General features: G+C 42.3%; 1 protein-coding gene across 3 annotated transcripts in view; it reads left to right on the forward strand.

Annotated features, from left to right (window-relative positions):
- LOC125764943 (zinc finger protein rotund-like) overlaps positions 1 to 25903 on the forward strand; it is a 51117-nt gene that overhangs the window by 12445 nt on the left and 12769 nt on the right. The window contains exons 1-4 of one of the 3 annotated variants that reach the window (XM_049429693.1): positions 12431 to 13082; positions 13407 to 13967; positions 22157 to 22243; positions 22488 to 22811. In XM_049429693.1, coding sequence (XP_049285650.1) covers positions 12462 to 13082; positions 13407 to 13967; positions 22157 to 22243; positions 22488 to 22811 — 1593 coding nt within the window. In that variant the 5' untranslated portion in view covers positions 12431 to 12461. Of the gene's footprint in view, positions 1 to 12430; positions 13083 to 13406; positions 13968 to 22156; positions 22244 to 22487; positions 22812 to 25903 lie in introns of those variants that run through there. The other 2 variants (XM_049429696.1, XM_049429694.1) reach the window with 2 other exon arrangements.

Consider the following 25903-nt stretch of genomic DNA (forward strand, 5'->3'; position numbering starts at 1 on the left):
AAATATTACTATTACCATCATTCTCTCTAACTAACATCAAACATCCTTCTGTCAACATCATCAAACCAAAGTGTACTTACATACACTATCGGTGAGATCGAATTAACAGCTTGTAGCCAATCAATTCCGTATCAAATATCGTCCAAGATTATTAATACTTAATGACATGAACGAAGCACACAACAACACGAGCAACGGATTGCCTTAGCTCCACAACTTTTGCATTAAACTTTATCGCGATCGCATAATAATTATGCAAATGCACACTATCCGATGCGATGATCGTTTTGCATAATTTCGCCATCGATGGTCTCCCGTGATGAGGTGGCGGCTCTTTCATCACCAACCAATGATATGTTCACTTAATTTTCATCACCTTCGATTAACTTGCTACTGGAAATCAATAATGAGCAGCACGAGTGGATGATTAAACGCACCATAAATGGCCCATCGGTACGGTAAAGTGGTCCATAAAGCATCTCTATTCGAGTGCAATTTATACTGCCGATTAAGTGTGGTTAAGAATGGGATTAAGGTTTAATCGTAGACAAGTTTCATCAGCTCTCTTGCCGCCGGTATGTCGGAGAAGGTTTTTAATTCCCTTCTTGTTGGATTGCGATGAACATATCAGCCTTCAGGTCATCTGCATAAAACAATAAAGGTTTTCTTCACCGCATTTGTTCGCAATACGGTAGCACCACATTTCACCCACCGAAAATTGCAACTCCACCATCACCTCCACAGACGGAGCTAATTACAATAATCATTATCGTGATCAGTGCTACCATCAGCAGCTACAATCGCCATCATAATTATCGGCATTCACCGGCCACCGGATCGTGCCATAAAACTATCGATTAGCAGCCGAGAAACTTAAAGACCAGATACAGCGCGCGGTCCGTCTGATTAATTGTTTTTCGCCGCAAGGTTAAGGATAATGCGCCTTCCGGAGTGTGCTGAAGTGTGCTCAATCCCGAGCCTTAATGCTCGGAGCTCTAGATATAGGAGGGGACTCAACTACGGCCAATATATCATTCCTGGGGCAATCCTCTGCTAAATCCGTCATCGTGCAACTGTCATCGATTGACGCGAACAGCGAACCTCGAGGCTGGAGAAGGAGGGGAAAGCAAAAGAAATTTGTCTTCTTATTTCGCACCCCTCGCTGCCATTTCAGTCATGTTGTCTTACAAACGCATCTCGCAATCGCACTTTACGTAATGGAGATGGAACGAACCGAGGATGTGCTTTAGCGGGATTGTCAACGTCATTCACTCAATTCCGGTGAGTCGTTATGGGCGTTTCTGGGGCTTTCCACTTTTCTGATGCACAAGGTTCGTTAATCAAACATTAAAGACATGTCCTCAGTCCCTAGGCTGTCTAGGCACAACAAGAGGAACGTGTATTGTGTTCCAATTTCAGTGAAAATTCAGTTTTATCCCAGTATTTGCAAGAACTTTTATACATTCTTGCTTGTAGCAATAGCTTACTATTTATTTATTGACTCCGAAAATTATAGGTCATCAGTTATTGAAGATATTTCAAAAAATATTACTTCAAATATTTATAAATTCATTTTTCAACTCTCAAAAGAATTGTTTCATCCATTTTTTTAAGTAGGTATATTATACCTTTATCTTGAGAATGGCCCTCGCTACCCTCGTAAGAGAAAGGAATACTTTGACACCGAGCGAAACTTCACAAACAAAGGCGTATCATTAGCATCGAAGACAATTAATCAAATAAAAAATAACGAGATTCTTCCCCGTGCTTGTTCACCCCACAAAACACCAGCCGCAGTGAGACAAGAACGAACGTCCTGAAGTTATCTCGTTGCTCATCTTCGCTTGGTTTTGTTTTGACCGATAGAGTCTTCCTGTTCCGCTTGGTAGGAGAATGTGTGAAAAGAGTCAGGAAAAATAGTGAAAAGCGTCCAAAAACTGAGGACACAAACCTGCGGAGGGTGTAGAATAGATCCTATCGATCGTTCTGGGATCAACTTGCTTGTGCGAAACATAAAAATGTGCAGCCTCACTGTGGTTCGAACGCATGAAACAATGTGGAACGAAGTTAAACATCACCACAGAAGAGGCTTTAGGAAATGAAAGAAGGCGCAGGCAAAACAAGAGGTCCACAATGTCACCTCTATCCTGCCGGAAGTCACTCTTGTTGCTGTGGGTCTTGTTAAACAACGAGCCACAAACAGCCACAAATAAGATGTTGCCGCGTGGTTGTTACACCAAACCACCGTCACACACCGAGCACCGAGCAGTCAGTTGCAGCAAATATTCATGCCAATCGTGTAATTGCACCGCAGCATCTGTCCGTTCAAACGTCATCCACCAGTCGTAGGGCAGTGTTCGAGCGACTTCATCGATAAACGATTCCATCGACGCATCGCTGACGGTGGCCAAAACGACGCCCCGATCCTGATGCACCTGATCCTGGGCCAATGCATTCGGTTGCTGTAGTACCGTCAGTCCGTTTTCTGCAGACTATAAACAGCGCTCCCAAGTAGATCCTCAGCGCCCGCAAATCCCTCGTGCTCATTAGGCCACCCGATCGTCCGGACGGGAGCTTTCGTAAATTGCATATCGTTAGGAACGGTTTAAATACGAATTACAATAAATTGGCAATCGACCAACACAACGGCCACTGTCGCTGGGGCTGCAATTGACGAACCCGCTCGTCGTCCTGGGGTTCGATCTTCCGGAATTGAAGGCAAAAATGCAAAAAACCTCCAATTCGTTTCGCTCGTCGTTCTTATGTTGTAGCCTTATTGCCTTACCCTGCCTTTTGTACACGTTCTACCGAAACTTTTGTTGGGGACGTTCCACCAAATGGCCCCGATTGCCAATTGATACGTCGTACGCAATGTTCGTTCCCGTTCGTCCATTCGTTTCCTTCCGTCCTCCATGTAAAGGAGTTATCCTCTGTAAGAGCGCTGTTGCACTTGATCCTGCAAAGCAGCGCCACAGCCATTCATTATTTGGAGTTTTATTTTATTGAATATTGATAACCGTACTTCCGGCTGTAGTTCGAATTCGTTCCACAGTTCGAAATGCAAATATTCGCCCATCCGACTCCGGGTCAGTAATTTGATACACTTTCTTCAACCACGAACACCATGTCATAAGAGAGAGGGAAGCGTTTCTGCTTCTCTTGTATTTGCTTGTTTACTCTAATTCGCTTTTGGATCATTATTTTTGGGTCAATTCAAAAACAAGCAAAAAACAGTGGAAGAAGAGATTTAAGTGCCGTTTGGATTTGATAGAAATTCCTGGATCGCACGGTTCGTTAAACGTGTGAAGAAAAGTGTAAAATGAAATGTGCAAAAGATATCTATATTTGTCAGCGAATGTAGCGCGGGAGATGGTTTTGAATTATGAAATATTGCTGTCGATGTAGATGATGGGAGGTAGATTTTGTTCACAATTTTATTTCTCTACTCGGTTTCAACTACAGCACAGTACATGCGAATTTTATGAAACATAAATGTGAAAAGATGCCGATCTTTATGAATAAAAAAAAAAAAAAAATGTGAAAAGATCATATTCTTCCTAATTCAACGTATTTGTTACACCAAGTTCCTACTTTTTTGTTGTCCAACAGTGCGAATTAAACAAAGTTCTTGTTTCATCTCTGCAGTTTTATGCGTTCTTCTAATTCTTAAGTTAAGTCATATAAAACTCATTTATAAATGATATAAATCATTTAAACTGACCGTTATATCGAAGACTAAAGTTCTTGTATCGTTATTTGCATGTATTACAAACAAGTGTCGAATGGTCGTGTGCCACAGCGCTTCGCTACTACACCGAGAGTCGTGGTTCGAATCCCAACGGGGGACTGTAACATAGGTGAAATTTCGTTAAGTCAGTTTTATTCTCAACATAATATAATATTTCTGACAACATAATATGAAATATCGGAAATAATATTTCATTACAACTCAACTCTCACACACAAAGCAATACAAATTTCAATGCATTTATTTCAAAGTGTGAGCTCTGATTTTATGTTTCTCTCAATCACCATGGAATCCAACTCCTAATAGAACAAACAACGGCATCAACGTCATCTCGCAGCAATTTGCGGCTGCTCAATCTCATCGCTTTGACCGGAGATCGGTGGTGGTTTGATGCATTTGTGAATGAACCGTTTCCATCATTACACACTCAGACACACACAACAAGCCTTCAAAACAATCAACCGTCACATTGTACCCTTCCACGCTGTACACCCTGCCAGCATCCGGGGGGAAGGGTGGCCATTTATATGAGGATGCTCACCGGTAAACCGCATTGTTTACCGTCTCCAAAGTACAGACCACACTTCCACCAACCGCAACGAACCACAACGTCGATTGAGTCGCCAATCGAATGGAACGAAGCAGAACACAGAGAGCATCGATCGAAAAATTGCGCATGATTAGTGTGGATGCATCGATCGCTGTTGACCGAATGCTTTGCTATTTGCTCCGATGCCTTAAAACACGTTTTCCCAGGTTTCGCGCTGACCCGCTTCCAATACGACGCGTGGTATTGGGCCTGGATTGTATCTTGGCTGCGGTCTCGGTCGGGCCCCGGCCCAATACCAGGATGTACCGTTTTCCACACGCAGCACCAGATTGAGTGTACCGGAAATCGGAAGCCGCCGGATGAGACGCTTCCTGTCTGGAAAATGTAACTGATTTCCGTGGAAAAATACTTACTACCGAGTAACCATCACCTGGGCAGTACGCATACACGAGCCTACAAGCTAAATGTGACAGAAGAATTCAATAATTGTCACAAAGAAAAAGGCTTCCGAGCAAAGCATTCCGGTGTCGGTGTAACAAACCTTTCTCGGCGAGGAGCGAGCCTTCTTACTTCGCCGCGAGTCACAAATTGATTTCAAGTGAGCCCTTAACTTATGGTTTGGGAAGCGGTGCAGGAAAAGCCGTGAAAAACTCGACTCCCATTAATTATTTCCCCGCATTTCGGTGCAGAATTTGGGCCTGCGGGAAGGTAAATGTAAAAACAAATGCACTTCAAGTTTCTGGCCCTCGGCGTGTGGAGGGCCAAGAAGTACTTGGACGGTGTTTAACGCTAAGACAACCAAAGTTTCGATGTTCCCTTCGCTTTCACTCTGCTCGGTCTTTTTCTCTCTCCGTTGCGGGACTAATGTCTTCCGTCTGGTGTATAAATTATGCGATTCGTAACTGCACGGCGCAACTGCAAAACTGCAGCACCGTCGGACGTTAGGAACTGATTTGAAATTCAGAGCTTGGTTTCCGCCGTGGTCTACAGTCTTTGCACAGTCAGCTCCACAATTGTGCCCTGGTCGGGCAGGATCCTTCACAGCAGGCACCGGTATTGCAGCGATCGTACCAAAGCGAAACCAGGTCGGATACGTGGACGTTCCCCTTCCCGGAACTCGTGCTGCAACCATTCGCCTGTGGATGCTTTATTGGAACGGCTGCTCCAAAAAGTGGGACTTCAATCTTTCTAGCTACGCTTTGCATTTTAAGAAGCCTTCAACAGCAGTAATTTTGGGGCCCGTTTGCTTTGACTGTAAAAACTTAAAGAAGCAGCTTACCACCTGGTCACCTGGAGTACCAGTTGCTTGGAGATCTTTTGTCTGTTCTGAAGCCGAAGCATTGTACATTTGACACTTGGATCTTCGTTGCGAGTTATACTCCCCAAAAGCCACAAAGCTGTTAAAAGTGTTCGATTTACAGGTTAAAAGTGATTAAATTGGTACCGTGGTACCGAGGCACAGCTTTCGACAGCTTATTTATCTTCAATTTGCCAATAACCGCAGGCATCTGACAGGCTCCCTTCCATACGCACTAATGATACGTGGAAATACCAATCGTTACACAAAACACTCGTTCAAAGATCATTTAAACACTGCACCATTCGTACACGAATTTGTGGTTATTTGGTGGAAATTTAAGCTTCCAACCCAAACCACAACAAAAAACATTTTTGCTCCATAAAAAGAGTTAGAACGGAAGCTAAACGCTTGGCATTCTTTATTAACCGTAAATGGCCGTGTCCGTTTGCATGTAATGAGTGCCAAATCTTGGCACGAAACCAAAGCCCTGCTTTTTTTTTGGCTATCCGTGCCAGGTGTGCGTGCCGTAGCTTGAGCATGCCAACACCAGCCAGGAGACACGAAATAAGAGGTACAGAAAAAAACCTTCCCTTTTTTGGGGTTTTCTTTTCGCAAACCCCAATTGTATAGCTTCGTTAGAATGTGCATGTTTGCAAATTAGTGTGCGAAAAATAAAGGCGTGGTACAAATGCTGTGCCACGGTGCAACAGTGCAAATTGTTTTCCCAGCAGCAAGGACCCATCGGTGGGGGACACAGGTGCATGCAAACGTTCAAGTAATAAGCTTGAGGATGTGTTTTTATTTGCTTATCGAAATCCCCACCGAAAGCCACGCCCTTGCATTCCTTGTCTTGGGGGGGTAAAAAAAAGTCGAACGTGGTGAGCTTTTCCGACACGAAGACGAGAGAGTTTTCCCCCAAAATTTTGGTATCTGTTGAGCGAAGAGAAAGGGGAGCAGCGACTGTTGAGAAAAACAAATTGTGAAAAGGGGAAATTATTGGCTCTCGGGCGTTTAGGAACTCAGTGAAACTCACCGGAAGGGATCTCGTGTGAATTAGAGAAATGTGACTTGAGCTACTACAGTTTACAGTGAAATATTCTACAAGAAATTAAGGATTTCTCTCTAATTTTACACTTCAAATGCATTTCTTTCTTGTTCTATGTCGTATTTTGCGTATGTTCTTTGTGTTTTTGTGTTGCTCCCTGGAAGCTTTACATGTATAGCCTTTTTTGTATCAAAACGTAACGATTCCGAAACCGAAGCTGATCGAATGGAAGTGAATCATTATGTAATCGGTTCGTCCATCCAACCACTTGTTTCGATTAAAATGTAAAAACGATGCGAACGTGCGGTCTGACGTTTTTTTTTTGCACGGATTGCAAAAGCTGGATGATGGATAGGAGATTGAAGTTTTGCAAAAACGAAACGAAACCAGAAAAAAACACTCACCCTACATCACACAGCTGAACTAAAAAGCTACAGTAAACAACTACGCTGGACGCTCCAAATCGATCGAAGATAAGATGAAGCATCAGCACACAGTTTTTTTTTCTTCACTCTATCCCTCCTTTTCCATATTATGTTGCGATTGTGAAGTAAACGCACACACCCTCGGGTACGGGACGATGGCGCCTACGGACGGCGACATTGCGCTCGCGTCCCACAAAACAAGTGGAAAAGTGGCGAATACAAATGCGACGTTTTGTGCTATAAATGCACTGCACGCATCGTATCACGTGGCATACAGGGAGGGAAATCGGGAGAGGGAAGGTTTGTAGCGCCGTCGTCTTGTAACGTGGAAACCTTTTGGGTGAAGCTGCATGGGGTGAAGCAACACCCCGATACGGGACAGCTGAAGATCGCGCCAACGCCTGCCTGGAACGCACCACTGTTCAATTGCACTGTTATTTATGGTGTTGGGTAAGAAAGATTTCTTCTGTACAGATGTGGAGTTTTTTTTCTAACTCTCTCTCCTGCCACTAAATGATTACTTCTAGCTTATCATCGTTGATCGAAAGGAAACGGTTGTGTTATAGTGATCTTTTTTCACTCCCAGCTTACCGATTGGCGTTGCAGAACAAAAAGAGAAACGATTGATTCTAATTTGCATCAATGTAATAGAAGCGTTTAAACATTGTAATTTAGTTCCCTCCACTGTAGTCTGGCCAGCATATCTTTTCTTATCTAGCAAAACAAATCAACTTGGTGGGAGTTTTTTTCTACAGCATTTACATTCGTGTAAAAAACGGTTTGTAGTTGAAACTTAAAAAAAGACTATTTAAAATTAGCTTTTGCTGAAAGACTTTTTTTTATCTAAAGATAAATATCTAAAATATCTATTTTAACTGTAACACATAACTTCATTTTACGTGCTACGTTGGCATTAACCCTGCCAAATTCAAAAAAAACCGATTGTATAGTAAATTGCATACCAGCAGGCGCGAACGGTTTGTGTCACGGAAAACCCAACAGATGGCGCTTTCGCATTTTAATTTTCCGGTTGAATTTGAACAACGGCTCACAAGGGGAAAAATTGCGTGTGGAAATTCCGAAGCAACGTAAAACGATTTTAAATGTAATGTTACAGCCAATGCGTGCTGTGGATTAAAATTATTTTCCTTACAATAAGATTAAAAATATTAGGGGAAAATGGATTTTCTGTTAGACTTATCTGGTCTTTATACAAATCCAAAAAAAAATCCATAATTATTATTTTTAATACTAATGTTAGTAGCTCTCTGATGACTTTTGTTGTAGAGACGATGAGAGCAGAAGTTTGCCGTAAAAGTAATAATTTCTTACGATTATAAAGATAAGTCATTAAAAACCACCATTACTAACAAGTTTTCTAAAATCTATATTAACTTCTCCATACACCATTGATGCGTTTTTTGATCCGGTCACATACAGTACTATTTCACCTCTTGTCCCTTCTCAATTGTTCGAACTCTCACCTAGTCCGAGCGCAAGAAATGTGTTTCGTTTTTATGATTCTTGCGAAGAAGGACTCATTTTTTTTATTCATCGTGCACACACTATTTCCTTATCGAGCACGAGGTTAGTTTTTCTTCTAGTACCTACACAGCTTTTTTTCCTTAGACATTTTCACTCCACGTTCGGTTTCTTACTCGTACTGCTTCGTATGTTTTTATGACCATCTTAAACTCTCGCACCACCATACTATGGATGTGTGAGACTGTATGTGTGTGTGTACTTCTTCTCTCTTATCCTACAGCTCCCCTACCCTACCTCCTTTTTCCCTTCTGTAGTGCAATCTTGAAGAAATCTATTTTTGGTTCGATAGTGTTCACATCTTCGTTTCCTTCGCGAGCGAAACATGTAGCACATACATTCTGCAGACAGACAAGCAAAAGAAATACACGTATATGAATGCATTTTTTACGTTTCTTGTTTTTTTTTTTTTTGGTGTGTTCGTTGTTGTTGCTAAGTGCACATTGCAGACTCCTGCACATAAGGATTCACTGAACCAATTTGATATTTTATTTTACTTCCATTCGAGCTGAATCCTTTCGCTCAAACTCCGGGGTTTTTCTTCATGTAAGGAGTTGCATTTTTTATCGTTCCGGAACGAATGTGAGGAAGGATAAGGAGGGGGGAAATTGAAAGTATGTTCTAAAGTATTTGCTTGAAAAGTAACATGATTTCATCATCTATTGCTACCAGATTTGCTATTTTGATGGTACATTGTTTAATATTGAAGATATTGCTGATTTGATTTTCAGTGAAAAAGTAAAGATTTTTCTTATCGATAACAAGGAAATCACAAAACAATACATTGATAAAAAAATATGTTTGCAAAAAGCACATTACAAAGTAAAGCAGCATAAAGCTGATTTCATAAATACTGCAAAAGAAGTACAGCTTTAAAGCAAAAAAAAAAACTGGCGCGCAAATTCAAACGTGCTTCGCATACAATAAGGACGATCGTGAGGATGAATGTAAAAAATCATTCAACAACTCTTGGTGCCATCAGAATAAAATATTACCCCCGGCCAAAGAAAATCATCGTAGTGGAAGGGTGGGACACCGAGGGGGAGGGGGAGAAAGAAACAACAAAATACAAATTCTCCCACCCCCCAACACACACACACACACTCTGGTTCATGGACACTCACACGAATGGATTGTTAGCGAGGTTCAAATCAACAGCTTCTGGCAAAGGAAGCTTGGTTACGTTCGTAATCGATGGATAGCCAAATGGATGAAACAAAAAGGATAAAAACACAAAAAACTACGAACTAGAAACGAAGAAGGATGTGAGAAAAGTGCGCGCTTTACCCCAACATGAGTGCAGCATTCTTCCGTGCCTCAAACGTAAATAAAAACGCCATAAAAACGCCATGTGACGAGTGAGTGTTATACACACTTGGAAAAAAGTGTAAAAAATAAGTAAAATGGAACACAAACCAACAACAAGCAAAAGGAGAAAGACATGAAAGAACAGAATAAAAACAAATAGACAAACAAGTAAAGAAAGTGTGGAGTGTGCGGACAGAGTGGGTAAGACGCAGGGAAAAAAGGAGAAGAAAAAAACAAGTCCTCTTAGACACATGCACACACCAAGAGAGACTGATCCAGTGGGAAAGCTTCTGGCGCGAAGGAACCCCGAAGGGCATCGTGGGTGGCCAAAGCCAACAACACACAAGCTGAAAGAAAGCTGCCCCGATGCGGCAGGAGCAGCAACATACGAAAGAAAGGAACCGTACTTGAAAAAAAAAAGCTACACATCTCACCCAGTGGAAATGCTTCCGAGCGTCCAACGGATTCCGGCAGAATAGAAGAACACGTGGAAGTAAGGAGATTCGTCGTCGAGGGAGGCTGCATTCTCACCACCATCACCACCACCACGGTTAAACTCACCACCAGCTAAAACGCGCGGTGGTATTATGCGGGGTGTTAGCTCGTACATGGCCGCGAATAGACTAGAAGAAGTAAGCGCAAACGAAAAGGAAACGAGTAGCAGCAAAAAAAAACAAAAAAAAAACAAAAAACATGGAGAATGTAGCGACAACAAGGGCGCAAACGAAGTGCAACGAAAGCAACAAGGGAAGCAAATAAAATGAGCACCCCAAAAAAAAAACATAAAACACATCCACACACCGAACGGAGAATCCTCATGCTACCCAATATCCTCCCAGTTGGGGTGGGTGGAGGCAATGGAGGGACCCGTTTCTTTCTCGCGGTCCGGTCCAATAGTGTGCATACGAGGAATCAACAATATAGCAAAAAAAAAGTACACCTCCCAAGCCAAGTAGAACCAGAAGCCGGGACGAGTATGGGTGTGTGAATGGTTGTTTCCCCCCTCATGTCACTCCCCCCCAATACCTTCTGCCCTTTTTTCCCATCCTGTGGTGGGGCGACGAGCAAGAAGAAAATATATGTGTGTATATATAAAACTTATATTTTTCTCGCATAGCACTTTTTCTCGGGGTTTTTTGTTTGAGCAGAGGCAAAAAAAAGCCCCGCCAGAAGTAGTATTATGAGCGTCAAGACGTTTGCTTCGTCCTGGTCGTGTTGGTCGTGGTTGTCGTCCTCGTCGTCGTCGTCGTCGTCGTCGTCGTTGTCGTCCTCATCGTACAGGCTATCGGCGATGGTGCTGTTGCTGTTTCTGCTACTATTGCTGCCAGTTCCGCCGATATGGATGGCATCGTGGTGACGTTACGCTCTCGGTGGCCAGTACGCTATTTTGCCAACCAGCAATCATCAAGGAAGTGCGCGATCATACGGAACCGGTGATCAGAAACCGAAATCGCTTGTAACCCCGCTTACCAATCGGTGCCTTAAGAGTGTCTGTGAGTGTGTGTGTCTGTATGATTAACGACAAAGACAACTCGGCAAAACCTGACGTGTGAAACCAATGTTCCTAAAGCATGAAAAGTGTTGGAGTTTGAGCAGGTGTACTTCACACTGATCTAAATCCAAATGTAATCAAAAGTTCCTAAGTGTTATCTAAAGCCTTACAATCTACCAAACAAAACTCCGCACCAGTCCAGAGTGTCGTTTGTGATCGATAAAAATATCTTAGCAAAAATCTTGTACTGTGTTGTTTAAAAAAGAAGAAATAAAAAAAGCCTAAAGTGGAACATATCCACACAAGAAAACGCGCGTAGATTTAACCCCGAATGGAGCTAATCTGGAGTACGAAAGTTCCAAAATAGAAATTGTGTCACATCTTTTCTGTGTTTTCCTCGACTCTCTCTCTCTCTCTCTCACACACTCACTCGCTTCCTTCCACTTGAAGTAAGTTAGTCAATTTTCAAGTTCCTTCGCGCCAAGCTTCCATTCTGAAGCTCTTCCAAATGGATAGGAAGAACTTCCAGCTCCCTTGAATATAGCCCCTAACAAAACTAACTTCCCGCACGGAGGTAGTGTGTATGAAAAAGTTTGTGAAAAAGTTTCCCTCGCACCAAAAGCCGGAAAAAACTTCCGTCTCAAGTTACCGGGAGGATTACCCGTGGCCGGCATTATTCTAATAGTTTCTTGTTCGCACGAGTAAATCGTAAAAGTGACCGGAAAAAAGCGAAAGTCTTACCGTCGCTTAAGCATTGCTCCATCGCCCCACCGGTGGTCACTTAGAAGTGTGTGTGTGTATGTGTGTGTGTGGGAGCTTTTTAAGGGATGAAAGTGTTTATTAGGGGCTTGGAAGAGAGAAGTGACAGTTTGAAAGTGGAAAACGTAGTAGGCTCTATGGTGAGCAGCTTATGCAGTGAGCAAAATGAGAGTGGTGAGTAAGTGTGTAAGTGAGTAAAAGGTAAAAGTGGTGAAATTCGAAAAAAATCTCACTCGATGAGTGAATGAGTGAGCGTGTTTTGTGATTAAAAGTTCCTATTGAAGTGATACTAATGTCTACAATTTATTCCTCACCAATGACGCCCTCAAAACTACGCATTAAGGACGATCTCTACAATCGTCTCACCTCATCTCACACCGGTGAGATGCTGTGCAAAGCTGTCAAAACAAAAAGCTCCAACTATTTTCCCACCGATGGAGGTGCTGCAACACGACACGATCAACAAGCGTCTAGCGAAGAAACCAATCGTTACGTTAGCGGTTATCCTGCGCAAACGAGAAAGGAAAGAACTACTGTGAAGCATTCACCAACTCACCAAGATGAGAGTGAGCATGGGGACGCGGGAATTGCACCCAAGTCTGCGTTTATCTTTCCGGCACAGTTTTACAAAAAATTGTTTGCCGCTTCAGCGTCTCTGCTTAAGAAGCAGCAAACTAGATCCGATTCCTGTCACCACTATCAGGCGGAACAATCGGAAGATGAAACAGGCGTCGACGAACAGGCGGAAGATCTTTCTAACCCAACGACAAGTTCCCCGCTGGAATTTCCTCGCAATTTGTTGCCTAACCCATTGTCCTCACAGGTTCCAGTACAGCAAGAAAGTACATCAGAAGGTGCTCATCCGGAAATTGACCGTGATGTTGACACGAGTGAAAGTAATGAGATCCTTGAGGTTAGTTTACGGTGTAAGGATGAAGAATTCCCTCTACACGTATTGTTGCTTCATTTTTCCCCCACACACTCACTGATGACATTCGGATATGATGATTCTGCTTTACACATTCTGTATTCAATTATGATGCGCTTCTTACGCTTTCCATGAATGTACGTTAATGCAAATGAGCATAAAAATGTGATCCTCCCCCCCCAATCGGAATCTGTATGCTTTTAATGGGTTTAAGAGATTTCATTCGAAATTGCCACCTCATTGATTGCCATTCCTCAATTAACCGCTAATTAAACATTCTTTTGTTACCAATTCTCTCCCTTGCAACAGAAACCGTCGAACGCATTCCCGTGGCTATCGGAGGCGACCAACAACAACGATTATAGCAAGGGCAATAACAATCATCACGGTACGCCACCGCATCTACATCCCCACCCACACCATCCGCACCATCATCATCATCACCATCATCCGCACCATTCCCATCATCCGCATCTGCCCCACTCGGCGCCCGGCAGTCAGTCAAATCTTGGTGCAGCTGGAAGCAGTTCACACGCTGCCAGCAACTGTCGTCACGGACATCCGGAGGACACCAAGTGTCGCTCGTTAAACTGTGGCCCACCGCAATCGCCCACGGCCGCCGCCGCCTCCTCCTCCACTAGCCTAGCAGCGAACGAGGGAGCTACTCCCGATTCCAGCAGCACCACGGCGACCGCCACGGCTATACCGAACTTTAACCAGATGCCCGTGCCAGGCGGTGTGCAGGGCCAAAACCCGACCCAGGGCCTCGTGCACTGGATGAGCGCGGTAATGGCCGAGCATATGACATCGAACCCGCACCATGATCCGGCTGCCGTCGGGATGCACTACATGTGGAATGGACCGGTTGAGGTGAGTTGTTAAGGCGAATTCTCAAGAATTTTGTTATATATAAAAAAATAAACAATATTTGGGTAAATTTGTCTGTAAACTGCAATACTTTCTTACATATTATTAAAATTTCTAAAGGTGAAAGTATTTCATTTCCAGCGCTTATAATCGAAATCATTCTAATAGAGCGCCTTGATTATATGACAATTGACTTCACTTTCCCGTTCATATGGCTAAACGTCATCAACCGCTAGCAAATCGCACAAAATATTTCCTTCAGTTTACCAAAAAAAACAAAATCTTCCAAAGCTATAATAAGAGCAAAAAATCTTCCCTCAAGTCCCTTTTTTCCCACCGACGACTCCCACAACCAAGACTTTTCGTATCCCATATGCGCATGTGTTTGGAAAATCTTTCGTCCAGTGCTCAGTTTGGTAAAGAAAGAACGTACGCCAATGCTTCGGGCAATGCTAGAGAAAGTCACACAACGCACAACCCTAAAGCATCCCCCCCCAACAAAGAACGAACTAGGTGAAAGCAAGTTCCTCTTCCCACAACACATAGGAATGTCCTTGGGATTTTTTCTTCTTTTTTCCGTTGATCCCCTATCTTCATCTGCAACTTCCTCCTTCCCAACGAAAACGAAGTTAGCGAAAGAAAAACGAATCACCAAACCAGTATGGAGGATGTGTAAGAAAAACAAACACCAGCGTAACAAAGAATGTTTTACGAAGCAGCAAATAAGAGCAGCAAACAACAACAGCGGCAGCAAAAAAAAATGAAGGGAAAACAAACACATCAAACACCGTCTCGTGCTATCCGCCAGTCCGCCGTGAGGGAGATTCAACGTTTTTTTTTTTGGAGCCTTTCCAACCGACGGCTTCTTGAGGCTGGTCAGGAATGTTGTGCTTTTGATTATACGGTTCCACTGGTTCGGTGTATGATTTGTTGAGACAGTTCCACGATGGAAGTTTACTTCACAGTGGGGAGGATGTTTTAAATTAAATTTTGATTTTTTTTGGTGTGGAAAAAACTTTTCAAAAAAATATTTTCGTGTTGAATATTTAAGTGTTTAACAAAAATGTTTGAAAATACAAATATTGTCTTGTTTGTATTTTATCTTAAAGATTTTCTTGTTTTATATTCCCTTCTCTATGTCGCTTAACTGTCATTTGAACGGTTATTTACACATTGTTTGACGGACAACAAAGTCAGTTTGCACTTGCAGTTTCATAAACAGTTTTCCTATAACTCGTGAAACAAAGCGATAAACCACCATGCGTCTCCACCGTACCGCGCGTCGTGGTTGCTTCGTTGCTTATAAACCTGTTTTTTTTTGTTTTTGCTATCATATAACTACTTCGCACACCAACACAACTACACCTAACAGCATTCTAGCACACAAATACAAATACACGGACACAATACACACAGCAGTAACAAACCAGCCAGCATCCTTGTATGGAACCAGGCGCGCTAGCTCACTGTTCACTGTTTTGGTGGAACACTGTGAGAAAAGGACCTCCGGAAATACACGATTTTGTTCAATTCTATGTTTCAAGGTATTTTTTTTCTTGTTCCTTTCATCCTAATGCTTGTATGTGTGAATTTCCCCACTTTCGTATTTAACCTCGACCGAATTGAAATTGTTCGATTCGAAAGAGAAAATAGAAAAAAAGTGTTGGGTTTTTTTTGCCACTCTTTTCACCTTTTCACCCGCTCGGATTTTTCCATTCCATCATGAAGAAAACAAATAAAACTGGCGGGGAAATCCATTTTAGAAAGAGAGAGAGAGCATACAGCTACCGATACCGGGAAGGAAAAAAGGCTATCTCCCCCACAGGATGAGAAAAGAAAAAAGGGAATTGTTAGAACAAATAAAAAAAACCCCGCCAATGTTCGTCTGCATCACCTTCAACACTCCTCCTCGCCAACATGTGCCCTGGGTTGTGGAAAACAGTAGAAATCACTAACACCACGCTTACCGTTGAGTGTGTGTTATGGTTTTCCTAGAATTTACAGAACAACTCACGCTCGCACGATGGAACGATGATGCAGTAAGTGCGCGTTGTATACCGAAATCGGTTCACAAAACACACTGTTGACGTGTGCGAAAAAATCAGCGATAGCTGTTAACACATGAAAGTTTCAAGTCCGGCTGAATAATGCAATATGCCAAATATTGTTTTCCGTTGATTAAACGTTCGCTTCACATTGCTTAATGTCCGGGTTTAGAATAGCAAATGATGTTCTATAAATGGATGAATGGTTCTTTTACTCTCCTAAAATGGATCAGAACTCTTTCAACTAAACTTCTGCATGTGTTTTGAGGTGTTTAAAAATCTTCATCAAAAATCAAACATCATGTAGCACTTGAAACTCATTTTTACTGTGAAACAATTGAAGTGTTTGATTCTCATTAATTTAATATTGAAATTTAATTTATTTAATTTTTAAAAATATGTTTCCCTCTGTCTTTCTTCTAAATAGACCAATCTAAAATATTTTCTAAATAGTTAACAGAGATTTCTGTTTCTCTTCTGATACTCCAGTATATTGTATCATTCTCTATTGAGAAATTTATCAGTCGTCATGTACAACTTCATGTGTCAAATCTATTTTAGAACTGTCACTTCCTAGTGGCACGAATAATTCAACACCCGGTTAAAACGCGCTACTATATTTATTTTGAGTTCTTAATTTAAATCAGAATTTCTTAACCTTGTTTCTCGATTGAATAAAGAGATTTTTCAATATATAGTCACACATTAGCCAGAAGGAAGGAAAGACTAATAAATTCCACTCATGAAAGATACACTGGAACTTGTACTCAAAAACCCGATCATGCATAACCGGCTTATGAATGATGTTGGCTGTCACCTTCCCGAACGGGCCACTCGAAACCAAAGGCCGTCCAAAGCTTCCAGCTTTCGTTCTGGGCAATATCAACCAGCTCGAAACATGCATTTTCCAACCTAATCCATCTACCGGTTCGCCTAATGAAAACGTCCCCAACCTCACGCGTTCTTGCTTCTCGCTTGAACATCCACATCGACTACGTCTCCAATTACTCCCGCGAGACATGGCGATTCAAATCCCATCCCGAGGCGGATGTTCGCGTATGTACATGTCTGTCCTGTGCACCGGCCAGCAGCATTCAGGATGGGATATATGTATCGAACATAAAGCCCCACTGTCTACATGCGTGTACGGCGATGTCTAGCTCGCTAGAGATTTGAACCAACGTGTGTTGGGATAGGAAGCAACGATTTCCCCCCGCTATCCAAGCGATTTTGGCTTTGATTCCACCAAATTTGCTCACCTAATGATTTATGGGCATCGCGCACGGGCATTCATTACATTTCCTGCTCTATTTTTCAATTTTCCCTGCCCTTTTCGCACTTTTTTTTCTTTCTTTCCTTACCGTTAACGCGATAGGGACCGATTTCGACATTCGCAAACCGGCCTGGTTGCCCACGGTACCGCGCCCGCGACCAAGACCATCAATACCGTACAAGGCCGGATGTATACCGTTTGCCGCCCGCGGTGAGGGTTCCGCGCGTAACAAAAGAAGAAAAATAGACTCCCATTTTTCATGATTAAATTCAAATATTTGTAGTTAGCGAAGCAGCGCTGACGATGTTTACAAAACCGGACCGCGGGATGATATAATTTACCAGCAGGCAAGCAAGCATTCGAGAAAGGAGAATTTTTTTTTTCAAATGGGTCAATGTTAAATAAATTATAATAACACTTCTATTAACTTACTGTACATCTCTACAATTGATTAAAAATCGAAAATATTTCAACTAGAAAGTTTAATGAAAAATCTAAAACATATCGACACGAATTACATCCAATCTAATCTTAGTTTTACCAATCAAACGGACGACAAAATTTTTTATAATTTCAAAAACTTTTACTCCACACACAAACACGCCGAAACACGCGACATTCACCACCAACTGGGTGCAGCATTATGAGTGGCCGGTTGGAGAGAGAGAAAATAAAAATCTAATTAAAACTACGAATTTCAAACGAGTCTGGACAAATATCGTCCATCCGACCAGTAGCATCCCCAAGGCCGGTTCGTCGCTTTAATTCCTCTTCGAAACACACGCTGATTGCGTTTTCCCAACCTGGTGCTTCTTTCGCGCCGGCCCACACCCACCCGTGTTTCCGGGGGGCGGAGAGGGAGGCCATCATTTCGGGTGTAGAACACGCGCACGCACGCATCATCATCATCGGAACAGGAAGCGTAGCTTGCGAAGTAAATCATTTAATGTACATTCGTCGGCCCAATACTATCGACCGTTTTCTGTGGCACAGTGAATCGTCGTTACGACAAACGATAGACAAGCGTGTATGGCGATCGTTTCCGCTCTCACACACACACACACACTCACACATAACGCCAAATTTGTGTTGCAAATTGTTCCTTTTTTTTCGTCCCTTTGCTAAATGGCAACCGAATGTTATCTTCATTTTTTTTTCGCCCTCATCTCTCTTTCCGATTTGTCGATTTGGAACGATCGTGTCCCGTATTAGATGGTCACCAGTTTGTACCGGTTTTACACCCGGTGACGCACTTTAAGCCCTACCCTGTACCGGGTGAAGCAGCAGAAATTCAACACGAGCGAATGAGAATGGGGCGAAGTGAAAAGGAAAAAAACCGGAAAATTCTTGCACCCGAACCGACAACGGACAAATGTGCGGCCTCGTCGGCAGATCCTTTCCTATCGTTACCATAGATTCATCAACACGTTTCAAACTTACCTCCCCCCCCCAACACGCTTCGCCCCCACCCCCGCCCGTTCCGATTACGTCCCTTTTTACGTCTCTCTCTCTCGCCTTCGTCCCTCAAAACCCATTTTCTGCTTCACATCTTCCCACCGACGATCGTCGGACCAGGTCGGACCCGAACTCCATCAAAGTGAAGCAATCAAAGAAGAGAGCCAGCGTTTGTCGGCTTCAGCAACGTTCGCAATGTGTCCGCAAGCCCTCGAGCCGTTCCTAACCGTTTCGTGGGAAAAAGGGGGAAAAAAGGAGTGGAGAGTCGGAGGAAGGGAGGGAAGAGAGGAGTACACATAGACGGAACATTGAAACCCGTGAACTAAACCTTGATGTGCTGATGTGCGATGGTTTTCCCCCCGTGTTTTTTTTTTGCGTAACATAGATGGAATGGGCGAGAAAGTCGGGGAAAAGATCCTTTTTGGCCACCTTCCAGTTCCGGCTGCACTGGTCGGGTTTAATTTTCACCACCAGCACCATGGCAAACGGACACGGGAAAAGTGCCGGAAAGGAGGGTGGGGGGGAGGAGGTTGAAAAGAGTAAAAAAAACGGAACCAAAACGTCAGTGCAAAACTGGTGAACGCGGACCCAAAACCGAAGCGATCCGCAACCGGGGCGAGCGAGAAAAAATTCAATTAAAAAATAACTTTGATATAAAAATTTTCCACCCTTGAGCTAATTTTTTCCAGTATTTTAAATAATTTTTCCACCCTCTTACGTTCGTCTCCCCCCACTCTGTTTGGGAGCACACACCCACACCGGGTTCCGGAGCTGATTTGGACGCTTCAGACAGGACGATGCTTCGTGTTGCCTTCATTTGCACCGGTTTCTGCCACATTTCTGCCTGTAGTACGAAAGGGATCCACGGTACAGAAACTTATCTTGGTCGTGCTTTTGTGAAGCCTTTTCTTTCGGATTTTCCTTCGTTTTTTTTGTAGTTTATTTTAGTAAACGAATGCTTGAAAGCGATCATTTTACAAGCATTAAACCGCGGTCCACTTTCAGCGGGTTGGGTGGTTTCGGGAAGGGGGGTTTTCTCAACGCCATTTCTTCGAAGTGGCCACTCTTCCACGCAGCTGTATAATGGGATGATTTTAACACGAACAACTTGTTTAGCAAAACTGCACGGGAAGATCATTGCTAGATGAATTATTATAACTCGACTTGTGCGCTGTTGAGATATCAACTAATTTCTAATGGAAAATGTCCATCCATTGGGAAGGGGGTGATTTTTTTTTGTTAAAGTTTACTGTCATTTTCATTTTGGCAACAAAGCTTTGTGCTTTTTAGGCATTTTCAATTTATTTGTTGATGATGTGCCAAAGGTGTTAACACATTTTTTTGCTAGTTTGTTTGCACTGAGTGAATGCAATAAGATTGTTATTAAATTTATAGGTATACAAACGTTCACTTTTCCAATTTACAGTATGTTTAGCTTTATACATAAAAGTAAACAGAACTGTTCGTCCTTTAATGTTCAACTACATTATATCAGAGATATTGGTATTTGGAATATATACTTTGAGCTCTTTTGAACGACTCTTGTCGACGAGCTTATTGATGTTGACACTTACCTCACTTCACGGAATTGCGAACATACGCACAACCACATACGTAGTGAAATTAAATTTCTTCCTAGAACGTTTCACATTTATCGGCAACTCAGAACTTACGAAACATTAAATGTGTGTATCGAAAATCGACCATTTGACTGTAATTCATATTTCAATCGACATCGTGATGTCATTGTTTGACACCCTGTGGCGGATCAAGCAGATCAAGGGGGGTAATTTACTTTATTTACCAATAAATTATATAATTTCTCTTGCTTGCTTCCGATATGTCTGATTGAATGTGGTTTACTTACCCAAGTTTATACGCTGGACTCTTTACTTTCATCAAACAGAAAACGGCATTTACTTTGGAATATAATTCCACTTCTTCGTGGCCCTTTTACTTTTACAAATTAGCATTTTTCATTAATTTATACACATCAACTCACTTTGACACATTTAAAACAACACACTCACCTACAATGGCTACAATTTTGAATACACAAACGCATGCACACATAACACAAAACTCGTTTCCAAAACGCACTACACAACGCAAACTCTGCTTTCACTTACACACTTGAATACTTGCCTTGGTGTATCTCACTCGGTGTATCTCACGCGATCGAAACTACTAACACGAGAGCATACGCTCACACAAACCAAGCCTTCACAGGCTACAATTGGAACACGAGCATAAATATCTTCCCTTTTTATCATCATAGCACTCGAATTTATTTGATAACGATTCCTTTAATGGAATAAGATCACGTTTTGACACTATAAAAACAACTATAGCAGACTTTTACACGCACAAAGAAAGGACGCCACTGTCCACGCATCACCGAATTACGTTCATGTATTGCTGTCCGATCGCTAGTGATCATAACTTCTCCTTTTCTCATTAGCGTTATCTCTCCTGCTGCGCTATCGCGACACACCTACACAACTATAATTAGGCGAAGCGGCTCGCTCTCACCTTCTCTCATTCTTTCGCACGCACTTCGCTCCTGCATGAGATCCGCTTCTCCACTCTCCCCGCTCCACTCGATCGTGTCCGTTCTTACACTATTTTTAACAATATTTTAACACTATTTTTAATACCATAAAACACAACATTCTTTAGCAAAATGAAGTGCATAACAAATGCATCTCATTTACAAGCTTTAGTACGCGCATCGTACACGCAATTTTTTTTGCAAATTTCCTTAGTGTCACACGCGTTCCATTTGGCGTTAGCGTCAGCAAATTATTTATGTCGAATCTTAGCAAATGTCATCTCCGGCATTTTGATCTCGCTTTTTGACGTTTAGATCGTAGCCTGTTTACAAACCAATCTGCAAATGCTTCGTATGATCTAGGTGTATTTTACATAAAAAGCAATATAAAGGAAATTATCAGGACATAAAACACCATCTACTATGTTACTTTGGTCATACACAATTGTTCCATGCTTTATTAAGCATTAAGTGTTAAGCATGAATGACAATGAATTATTTAGAAAAGCAGCCCTAAAGAGTCGACAATTCCGCCTACCGTAAGAGACCGCCACTGCTGACAAATTTTTAATTAGATTGATGATGGCAATTTTACATTCAGACACAAAGATTCGCCCAACGCTTCCATTACTAACAAAAACTACATTTATTTACTTCTCTTTTATTGCACCTTTTCGTCCAATGGCGTCAAACTATTCGAATTACCCTTCAAACGTGGATTGTGTTGTTGACTAACTTGTACCAAATTTGTACATTGTGGATGGCTGAAATTGGGATGAAATTAAAAACAATCTCTGTATGCAAATATGGTACAAATATTCACGCTGCATTACGATACATTGTCACCATCACCTTCCGCCGGGGATAGCAATGTGGACAGCATACGAAGGATATGGACACGTACGGTGGTTGGCCAACACCTCGAAACCCAATGGCGATGAAGCAAGGATATGAGGTAGTGTACTCCGCCTGGTTGTTGATGCAATGTTTTCCAATTCTTGTTGTTGTTTATTTATCTCATTTTGTTTTCTTGTTTTAGTCATTGTTTTGATTGTGAACTTTTGCATGAAAAGCAGGTCGATTTTTGTTATTTCTTTCATTTATTAAATGGTTTTTTTTTATATTTTTAGTATTTTTTTATTTTTTTTTATTTTAAGTTTTTAAGCAACATTAATCGCTTTCTACTCTTCTTCTGCTAGGCAAAAATGAATCCAGTCGATCATCACCACCATCACCATCATCACCATCACAACAACCTACAGAAAGGGCACATGATCGACGATGGTCGTCTGCTGGATCATCACACCATGCAAACGGGCGCGGCCCAAATGAGCCAACTGTATGGAGCCCGTGGCTCATCCAGCAGTAGCTCACCGGGCGGTGGCCTCACCGGGCATGGTGGTGCTACCAACCCGGCCACCGCACTGCTCGTCGTACCTCAGCCCATCAATGCCACCAAGATCGGTGCTACCGGACTGCCGAACGGAACTGGTCGAAAGTATCAGTGCAAAATGTGTCCACAGGTAGGTGAAATACAATACGTTTTCCTGCAACAATGAGCTACCTCGAAGAACTTAACAATTTACACACCAAAATTCCTTTGCATAAGCAAAGTTTGTTCGACATTCGGCAAACACTTCCGGGACGCCGGGCACGTCTATCGGTTGCCGAAATAAGTATATAATTAAAACATTTTCACCATTACCTTCGTGCTAATTGGAAAGTGGATTGTAACCTGCTTTTTTCGGATGTACGTGGCTTTACTTCAGCTTAAATAAGACTATCACAACGAAAGGACGCGAACATGTCGGTCTTTTCCGGTGTACGGAAGTGCCCAACTGGGCTTTGGGTGGGTGTAAGCATTTCGTAAGCAACTTCGCTTTAAACATGCTTAAATAATTATGAAGCTTTAAGAGCAGATTTGAAACACATCAGCCTTGGTAATCTACTTACGCTTTACATACTTGTTATTGTGTGGTAAAAGAAAAAACATATTTTCATTTTAATTTGTTTCAAAATTGTAAAAAACATTCATTTCGACAATCATTTCACACGGGCCTCGGTAGATCTTTTTGTTAGATGTCGTCTATTAAGCATTAAGCACACCGTTTTGATGTATTTTTAGACCAGTTTGTCGGTTGAAACGGCTTAAAATGTAGTCTTTTCCGTTTCTGCACTTGATGCCCAGCCGGCCGGGAAACGGTCCAACCAGGCTTCTGTCCCGGCAGAGACAGCGAACCTGGTGGAAGTAAAAAAAAAAGAAACTCATTATCAACTAATTACAAACACTCAATCAAGCTAATGAAAGGAAACGAAATATGGGAGTCCACTCTGCAACATCTTACTTCTAAAACCTTCAGCGTTTATCAGCGTCTTTCTTTCGTTTCGTGAAGCGGTCGATGCAAACCATCACTTTCTTCGCATGTTTTCCATGTTTCCCTTTTCATTAACACGCCCAGCCAAAGGCCGGTGGGTGAGCCGGTGGGTTTCAATTTTACCACCCACCCACGGGTGGGGGTGCATTTTCCACGTTTTCCTTTCTTTTTCTACTTCATCCTCGACATCTCGTCCACCGGTCCTGGGTGAGTTTTTGGGTTGCTTGTTCCCCCTTCAGCTTTATCCCACGTGGAATTGTTTTCAAGATTTTTCTCTTGAGGAGTTGCTTACATTCTTTGTTTCGGGTAGTTTCGGGAGTTCTTTTCTTTTTGTGTTGGCTTTTTCCTTTTCTTTTTTTTTTTTGTTTGCAAACCGGACGCACTACAACGCAAACCAACAGAACAGAATCCTTCCTTATTTGATGTAAGGTGATGAAAAACTTTCACAATGTACAAAGCTTGAACAGTCAGCCCCCAAAAAGCGGAAAGGACAGTGTCCCGGTTGGGGGGCAGTGAAAAATTGTGCCCAACGAAATGGTGTTTCTTCTCGATTTCTTAACTTCTTGCAGCCAGCTTCGAATAATCAACTTTCAAAGTTCGTCAATCGAACAAAACCTTCATTTTTGCCTTTTTTTTGACACATTTTTTGTATTAAAGTTTCTTTTGTCTTGTGGCCGGCGTTATCCGTTAAATAATTACTTGTTCAAAATCGATCCAGCGTTTGTTAAACGTTAAGTTATATATTTTTTTAAAATTATAACTATCTTTTCTATTTTTAAACGGCTTGTTACGGCATGGACAGAGTGCAATCCTTTCGTCGAGAACGGCTATTCATTTAACGTGCTTTTACGTTCCATTCGTGGTCGCATATGGTCACATGGTGAGAACTTGGTGCAATTATTTTGTCCAAATTATTCACCAAACATTATTTCCACCATTCTACATTCCATTCTGACACGTTTCGCTGCGCATTCACTCCGATGACGGTGATGAAGGAAAAACTTTTCACCATTCACGAACGGGCACCAATGATTCCGGGGTGATGGCGGTACCATATTTGAACCTGCAACAAAGTGTGACAACTTCCCTAACGACACCCGGAAGTTCGTGTCCGGTTGATGGTGACGGTCAGCTCGTAGACACACCGACATACAACTCATAGCAACAAAAAAAGAAAGAAAAGAAAAAAGATTGAAAACCAAATCAATTGTTTTGTTCTCGGAAAGCAAGACAAGCAAAAATGGTAAAACTTTCCCATTCATTAAGTGACGGCGTGTGCTGTTTTTGCCTTTCCTTTTCTTTTCCTTTGGGTGTTACAACGGCACACTTTTATTTCAAATCACAAAGACTGAAAACAGGGACAAAAAAACCAAAAACTCGGCACCTCGGCTGTCTGTGCTGCGCTGAATGGAATTAAAACATTTCATTTGCGTTAATTGGGAAATTGCGAGCTTTTTGCCAAATGCAAAAATGCGCACGAACAAGACTTTAAATAAACAGCGGTAAAAGTTTGGATGGCGACACAACTCCAAACAACGGCTAACAAGCTAAAGGGAAAATCTAAACTAAAACGTAACACAAAAATGGAAATTTTGTTTATCCTCCCTCCTCCCTTCGCTATTGTAACAAAAACGTAACGCTGGCAGTAACCCGCCTCCTCCTACCAGCGTTACGTGATAGTTGATTGAACCCTAAACAATATCTCGAACAAACGTGGAATATTATGGTAAAAATGTACAATTCATACGATTCATTTACGCCAACCTGCAAGCGGGAAAAACTTTTTCCCGGACCATTTTCGCGGAAAGTTATGTAAAATCGAATGATGTGAAGGACAGCCCCACACATGGGCGCGTTCGTGTGTTAGCACGATGCAGCCAAAACAATTGTCAGAAATTCATTTTATCAGCACACCCCCCCCCCCTTCGCTGGGGGGGAGAAAAAAATGACCCCCCAAACCGCCGCATCCCGGGTAGTGTGCGATGGCGTATGTGTCAGTGTGTGGGTCTAATTTGGAGTGGGGAAGGAAAAAACCACAAAACCCGAGGAAAAACCTGTACATTTTTCCACATTTTCCACGGTCACTCTATGACGGTGGCTTCCAGTACCAGCATTTTCTACTCGCTCCTTTCTCACTGGGCATCACTGGGCTTCCATGCAAAGCTATGGTTGAGATGCAATCTTCTGTCCCTGTTTCACCTTGTTTTATACTCTGCTTAGACCAGGCAATGGTCACCAGC

The sequence above is a fragment of the Anopheles funestus genome, chromosome 2RL, assembly GCF_943734845.2.
Source record: "Anopheles funestus chromosome 2RL, idAnoFuneDA-416_04, whole genome shotgun sequence".
Classification (NCBI taxonomy): Eukaryota; Metazoa; Arthropoda; class Insecta; order Diptera; family Culicidae; genus Anopheles; species Anopheles funestus.